The sequence below is a fragment of the Echinops telfairi genome, unplaced genomic scaffold, assembly GCF_000313985.2.
Source record: "Echinops telfairi isolate 266 unplaced genomic scaffold, ASM31398v2 ScPeMD7_45;HRSCAF=164, whole genome shotgun sequence".
Taxonomy (NCBI): domain Eukaryota; kingdom Metazoa; phylum Chordata; class Mammalia; order Afrosoricida; family Tenrecidae; genus Echinops; species Echinops telfairi.
Genome location: NW_022103943.1, coordinates 185,997 through 193,970, shown reverse-complemented (window position 1 = coordinate 193,970; position 7,974 = coordinate 185,997). Strand labels below are relative to the sequence as shown.

General features: G+C 42.8%; 1 protein-coding gene across 3 annotated transcripts in view; it reads left to right on the top strand.

The window, feature by feature from the left end:
• PFKFB1 (6-phosphofructo-2-kinase/fructose-2,6-biphosphatase 1) overlaps window positions 1–3,644 on the top strand; it is a 166,275-nt gene extending 162,631 nt beyond the window's left edge. For all 3 annotated transcript variants that reach the window (XM_045290634.1, XM_045290635.1, XM_004717674.3), the window contains 3 exons: window positions 1,895–1,957; window positions 2,938–3,002; window positions 3,336–3,644. In XM_045290634.1, the coding sequence (XP_045146569.1) occupies window positions 1,895–1,957; window positions 2,938–3,002; window positions 3,336–3,395 (188 nt within the window). In that variant the 3' untranslated portion in view covers window positions 3,396–3,644. The remainder of the gene's footprint in view (window positions 1–1,894; window positions 1,958–2,937; window positions 3,003–3,335) is intronic.
• Window positions 3,645–7,974: the final 4,330 nt, after the last annotated feature.

The following is a 7,974-nucleotide window of genomic DNA, read 5'->3' as shown; positions in this document are numbered from 1 at the left end:
TCAATGAGGGTGGCGCGTGATGGGTACCCAATGCCCATCTCTAGACAACTGGACATACCTTGCAGAGGGGTAGTGGGGAGATGAGTCACTTAGGGTTCAGTATAGCAATAATGAAACCCAAAACCTTCTTCTAGTTCTTTAGGTGTGGGAGTCTATTTCTGATATAAATGGTACAGTGTTCATATTTTCATAATATTTTGAGAGTACATTAGGACAATGGTAACTTATATCTGAAGTCTGCAATGTCTTATAAACCTGGCTTTTTCTATGATGCTAGTTTCAAAATAAAGAGTACCTGTAATTAAGAGTCATCTTAATCATCAAAAAACAAGGAAACTTGGGGGCCTTACTTTTGGCAAGTCATTTCCTGTGTGTGGTCCTCAATTTCCTCACTGGTGAGGATTCTTTGGATTCAGATACTGTCCACATATCTACTGTTCAATTCTGTCTATATGGTGACTCAAAGAAATGAATTGACTTCCCCAAAGTCACAGTGCTCAAAGTTGCATGATTAAGAGCTTGTCCCAGGTGCATTCTAGAACCCCTCCCCTCTCAGATATTCATGGAGTATGGAGAGAGAATGTGTAATTCTGATTTGTACACTGCTTCCTCCACTCCCACCCAGTGTTGCACTAATTTCTCACAATTTCCCTGAGAATTGGGCAGGGCAATTGATCTCATATCCATTCCTCATGTGAGGAAACTGAAGCCCACAAAGATTGCAACTCACAGGACCTCAGAGCTAAATTTAGTCTGATCTGTCATCTGAGAGATGGAGATACTGAAGGCTAGCAAGAGAAAAGGCTAAACCAAGGTCATTTGTTGAGGCAGTAGCAGAATTGAGGCTGAGACATCAGGAGGTCACTTACCTTCTCTGAGTCTATTTCCTCTGAGTACAGTAACTCTGTAGAGTATCCCTGAGGATGGAATAACAGAGTGCACATAAGGGACCTGAGTTCACACAACTTACTCAGGGCATGACCGTAATGGTGATGAAAATTAGTTGGGAGGGATGAAAGTGGCTGCCTCAGAATATGACTAACCTGATGTCATCTGAATCTGAGGGGGTGATGGTAGACATAGGAGGAACTTAAGAAAAAGGAAGCATGGAAAGGTAACTTTTTGATAAATGAAGAAAGAAGGGAAGTGGTATGAGCAGTGTGAATGGATGGATGTGCAGTGCTGTTGGAGAGTGTTGAATAGATAGGTGTATCATCCACAAAACACCATGAGTCCCTCAAAGGCAGTGCCAGCATACTTCAGTGGGCAGAGCATGTATGTTGACCTCAGAGAGTCCTAGGTTTGAGTCCACTTACTGGCCTGGCTGCGTGTTTTCCCATTCAACATTTCAGTTTTCTCCCCTTCTCTTAGGGCTATGTATGGGGAGTCAGATAGAGTAGCCTAGGCTGGGAAGAGAGTTGTGGGAAGTTTCAAGTGATAGGAATCCTCAGCCTTGGATTCTGGCCCATAGTGGGTTCTCAGGAAAGATTTGCTAAGATAAATTGTGGTCCTTTGAGATGGGAGCACTGTGCAAGGCCTAAACTGGATAAGAAGGAGTCCTGTCCTAGTCTCTTGTTTGTGCCATTAGTGAGGATATATGCCTGGAACTGAGGTGATCAGACTGACCCTCCTATGGGACATACAGTTTGTCTACATTTCCCTGGTCCCTCCTCCCTTCCTGCTCCAGAGGCCACCTCCCTGTTCTCTCCTTCTTGTCCAACCCATTCTCAACACTGCCCCCTACAGATTATAGGAGTATAGGCTCTGTGATTTGGTGAGGCAGACCTCTAGAAAGGGGAGCTAGAAAGTTAAGGGGTGCTGCAAGATTGGAGCCTGAAAGATGGTACCCTTCTCTAGCACTACCCTGCTCTGAAGGCTTCTCTCTCCTTTACAGAAGAGCTGCCCTATCTCAAGTGTCCTCTGCACACAGTGCTCAAACTCACACCTGTGGCTTATGGTAAGTGCCCCACTTCTTTCAAGGATAGACACAGAGAGGCCATGAGCATGCCTCTGTACCCAGAGAGTCTTGGAGGAGATCCTTTCACTAGGTAGGTAGATGTCTTGGTAGAGGTAAGATTTGTAGAACTAGAATGAGAACAGGGAAAGCCTAGAATGTCCTCTAAATGAGGGAGGGATCTGGCCCCAACTTTCTCTCTCTGTCAGAGCATCAAGCTACAGAAGGGCTCACCTTCAGCAGTATTTGAATTTTAATATGCCTAGTTGGGTGAGTAGTAGAGCAAGTAAATAACATGAAAAATTGGATTGGGAGGCCAATGGGACCAAGGAAGAAATTTAGGTTGGGACTATATTGAAGAATTGCCTGAAAGTGCAGCCTGGGCTATTTAAACTCTCTCCTGGACACCATTAAAGTCTCATGAGCAGGGAAGGGACCAAACCAAATGACATATGAAGCTTGAAGAGGGGTGTAGTATACCTGTATAGAGTTAACAGCTTTAACATGCATTGGACCTTCTGGAACTGCCCCAGGACCCATTGATACCTCTCTCCTTATAGAATTTCCTATGTCTTTCCACACCTCTGGTGTTACTTTAACCATCTTGTCCCCTAATACGCTTTACCTAGGATTGATCACCTCCAGGCAGTGGCTTAAGGTCTCTTTGACTACTCCAACAGTTAACAGGGCCTGGAGGCTGCAGAGCTCCATCAATATTGTATAGATTTCTATCTTACAGACTACAAGAGTTAAGAAAGACCCCATAGATCACCTCATCCCCATCCCCGTTTATAAATGAATAATGGAAACCTAGAGATAGAGTTGGAAGGACAGCCTATTTGCTGCTTCTCAGGTATTTTCTATATACCCCACAGCTAGTCTAAATTCCTCCCCTACAAGGTGAATATTAAGAGCAGGGATGGCACCTCATAAAAAAACTGTGCATACCTTGGAAATTTATGGAGGGGATGTTATTTTCTGAGGTTGCAAAGTGGAGTCTATTTACCTGAATGTGGAAGCAGTGAACACACATCGCGAGAAGCCGGAGGTAAGTGCGGGACTCTATGGCATGGCCTAGGCTATCTGTCGACAAACCACATAGTAAGAGCTTCTCATTTACATAACATTTTCCCAAATTCCACAGAACCTGTAACAAGTAAAATAAACAGCAGAAATAGCAGAAATCTAAGGCACAGGCCTAGAGTAATGCTGCCCAAAAGGTCTCTGGATGAGATCCCCCCTCAGGCCTGTCAGAAGGGTGGGTTAGGATCCAGGTCTGGATACAGGAGGGGAACCTATTCGTTAGGATAAAGGTCAGAGGATGGATTGGGGCCATACACTTCTGCCTACTTTCTATTAATGCTGGACTCTCTTTTCTCAGAATGTGGACATCACCAGGGAATCTGAAGAAGCCCTGGACACTGTCCCTGCCCACTACTGAACCTTTTCCAGAATACAAAAATGCTGCTTCTTATCCTCTTCCATCCCAGTGGAGCTTATGTTCTTTCTATTCTACTGCCCTGAGAAAACTATGCCCTTGGTCTTATTGGGAGAGCCTTGCAGTGCTTCCAGTGAAGAAATTCTCAACAGCTCCAAAATAGGTCTTGAGTTGTCTAGCTCTAGATTAAGTTTACTTTTTCTTTCTAAATTCTTATTCTCTGATAATAAAGCTTTCTATTATTGCTCGCAATAGGGGTAAAGAGGTCCTTGTGAGAATTTTTCCACTGTCTTTAAAATCCTACTTAGTAGATCTAGTGCTGTGGAGGTGGGGAAAGGGTGAGGAATTCTTGAGAGAAGGGTTCTGGAGCAGCATACCCAAAGACAGAAGAAAAGATACTTCCCTGGGAGTACCTGTGGGTCTTGTTCCTTGATGAGCGATGTGACTGAGTCCATGACACTTTCACCCTTACATTTAGAGTCTAGCACTAGAGTTATGGTGTTGGTAAATAATATTGAAAGTAACATGGCCTGTAAGAAGAACAAACAAATCTATATTAGGGGAAGTATATCCATAAGGATCATTAGAAGCTAAAATGGTGAGACTTTCTCACATACTTTGGACATTTTAACAAGAGAGACCAATCTCTGAAAAAGGATATCATGCTTGGTAAAGTTGAGAGCCAACAACAACAAAAACTTGATGAGATGTTGGCACAGTGGCTGCAACATTGAGTTCAAGCATAAACATGACTGTGATAATGGTGCAGAACCATGCAGTTTTGTAGCTGAATGAGAGCCAAATCAATGACACCTAACAGTAACAGCAATAGCACTTGGCCCAGTGCTGTGGTCCAGGTATCTAGCTGTTAACTACAAGGTTAATGTTTAAACTCACCAGCTACACTACGAGAGAAAGATGAGGCTGTCTGCTCCTATAAACATTTACTATCATGGAAACTCTACATAAAATTGATATTAGTTGGTATCAACTCTGTGGTAGTGGAGTTTTTAATTTATTTTGTTTTTACTACAAAGATTGACACAATGAGCTCAAAAATAATAATAATTGTGAGGATAGTGTAAGACCCGGCAATGTTTTGTTCTGTTGTATACGGGACCATTATGGGTCAGAACCAACTTGAATGAACTTAGCAACCACAAAGAAGACAGGCAAGTGGTACTTCTTTTTTTTTTTTTTTAATCAATTTATTGGGGCTCATACAATTCATCACAATACATAGATCAATTGTGTAGAGCACATCTATACATTTGTTGCCCTCATCATTCCCAAAATTTGCTTGCCTCTTGGGTTCCCGGAATCAGATCATTTTCCTTTTTCCCCCCTCCCCTCTCTTCCTCTGCCCCCCTCCCCCATGCACCCTTGATAATTTATAAATTATTATTATATCTTATATTACACTGCCCGGCGTCTCCCTTCACCTACCCCTCTGTTGCCCATCCCCCAGAGAGGAGGTTATATGTAGCTCCCTGTGATCAATTCCCCCTTTCTACACTCCCCTTCCCTCCTGGTATCGCCACTGTCACCCCTGGTCCTGAGGGGTTCATCTGTCCTAGATTCCCTGCGTTTCCAATTATCATCTGTACCGCTGTGCATCATCTGGTCTAGCCAGATCTGCAAGGCAGAATTGGGGTCCTGGTAGTTGGGGGGAGGAAGTGTTTAAGAACTAGAGGAAGGTTGTGGGTTTCATTATTGTTATACTGAACCCTAAGTGACTCATCTCCCCACTACCCCTCTGCAAGGTATGTCCAGTTGTCTAGAGATGGGCATTGGGTCCCCATCACGCGCCACCCTCATTGATGAGGATATGATTTTTCTCCCCGCCTTTGGTGTTTGAAGCCTGGTCCCTTTGGCCCTTCATGATCACACATGTTGGTGTGCTGCTTCCATGTGGGCTTTGACACCCACCTAGATAAGAGACATTGGACAAAAAAATACATATATATGAGCAGAAAATAAAGGGACTGATGGCCCCAGAGGGACATGGGAGTGTGGGAGGTAGGGGAAGTGAGGGGGGTTGGCCAACCTAGGGACAAGGGAACAACAATTGGTTCAAAACCAATGGTAGGGAAGGGATGGGAGGACTGATAGGGAGTGACCAAGGGGAAGGCAACTGCAAGGAACTACCGAAACCAGAATGAAGGCTGAACATGGTATTGGGACTGGAGGAAAGCATAAAGAAATAGAGGAAAGAAGTAGGAGGCAAAGGGCATACATACAAGCCTAAATACAGACATGTACATATGTAAATATATTTAAGATCAAGGGGGGAACGGACCTAGGTGCAAATAATTATAGGTTTGGTAGTAGGGTGGCGGGTGGACATTGGGCCTCCTCATGCGCACTCCCCCAATACAAGAGCTCCTTGCTCAGCTAAATGGTCATTTCATGATATCTACCTTCCCGACATGATCGCTGAAGACATATGTGTGCACAAGAAAATGTGGTACTTCTTGAATAAACAATATTTATACTTGGACTGCATCAATCCTCTTCATCATCATTGTTGTTCTATCCCTAACCAGCTTGGATCTTACAGTCCATACATCAGCCACTCTCCATGTATCTATTATGGGACAAGTACTGGGAACACTCACTGCCTTTGTTCCCTGGTCCTTCTACCACAACAACCAAAACTATGTATTTATCTACACCCCTCTTTTTATTAGGATATGCTACAGGGTAGCTTATCACTACTTGAAGCAGCTCTATGCTTATTCACTTACACTAAACAGACAAATAAAATTCGTGGCCATTAAGTCAATTTTGACCTACATAAATAGCCTTACATCCTGTTCAAAGTCAGAGTCAACCTCTATTTTCTGGCACCCTATCCTGTTTCACCTTCTCAGAGATGGGTTGCTTTAGTCAATAATGGGATACTTTAGTTCATCATGATTTCCGCATCTATTGGACATCCTTCTTTGTTGGATTTTGCCAGACAGAATATGCAAGATGATTCCGGGTTTTTTTTCCTCATTTCCCAAGAAATTCTCTCTTGTTCCATGTCTACCTCTCTCTATTTTTCCATTATTACCCAAACTCCTCAAAATGAATATATACTTACCATGTAATCTTTATGCTCCAGGCATAATCCCTCTGTATTTTACTAAAGTCATTATCCCTTTTGACTACCTTGCTTTCCCTAGAATACCTGCTTTCCATATCCCATGGAAGTTCTACTACCTCTTGGTCTAAAGCTAGAGAGCCACTTTACACAATGAGTTATACTAATCGTTTTTAAAATTAAATACTTTTATTGGGGGCTCTTACATCTCTTATCACAATCCATATATTCATCCAGTGTGTCAAGCACATTTGCACATACGCTACCATCACCATGTTCAAAGCATTATCTTCCCACTTGAGTCACTGATATCAGCTCCCTATTTCTTGCCCTTCCCTCCCTTGCCCACCCTCCCTCACAAATCCTTAATAAGTTATACATTATTTTCATATCTTACATCTTCCTCCATCTCTCTCACCATCTTTTCAGTTGTTCGTTCCCCTGAGAGGGGGTTATAGATTGATCCTTGTGATTGATTCCCCCTTTCTTCCCCCCACCCACTCCTAATCCTCCTGGAATCTCTACTCTTATTGTTGGCCCTAGGGTGTTTAATCTATCCTGAATTCCCTGTATTACAGGCTCTTATCTGTAGCAGTGTGCATGTTCTGGTCTAATCCAATTTTTAAGGTAGAATTGAGGTCATGATAGTGGGGAGAAGGAAGCACCAAAGAACTAGAGGAAAGATGTGTGTTTCATCCGTGCTATACTTCACCTGACTGGCTCATTTCTTCCCTGTCACCCCTCTCTAGTGGGATGTCCAATTGTCTACAGATGGGCACTGGGTCTCCACTCCATGCCCGCCCCCCTTCACTTTGGGTATGATTTTTTTTCCTGGATCTTAGATGCCTAGTACTTGGTCCCATCGACACCTCATGATCACACAGGCTGGTGTGCTTCTTCCATGTGGGCTTTGTTGCTTCTTAGCTAGGTGGCCGCTTGTTTATCTTAAAGCCTTTAAGACCTCAGATGGTACATCTTTTGATATCCTGGCACCATCAACTCTCTTCACCACATTTACTTATGTACCCATTTTGTCTTCAGTGATCATGTTGGGAAGGTAAGGAGCTATGCTGATCTTGAGCTCTTTTGTGAACCCAAAATGTCATTCACAACACCCTAGTTACATAAAAAAGACATGAAAAAGGGTTTTAATTTATTTTGAAAATTTAATGTAACTCTAATACAAAAAAAACAGCATACAGCAAAATTAAGTAAATCATAGCAAACAGATTTTACATAGCATGTCACCTTCAGGTGATGGGTAGTAGCTTCTTAGACTATAGTGTAGGGGAAGATTCCAAATATGTATTGTGGCTCCATGGGAAGGACTGCTACAATTTATTAACAGTATTGTAAACATGAAAAATAAACATGAAAAGAAAACACCAAATAAGAACATATTTTAGTACCAAATATGCCATTTTCTTATCCTTCCTTCATTGCCTCCATCTCCCTTCCACTGATAGGTCTCTTATAATTCTGAGCAGCTCTACT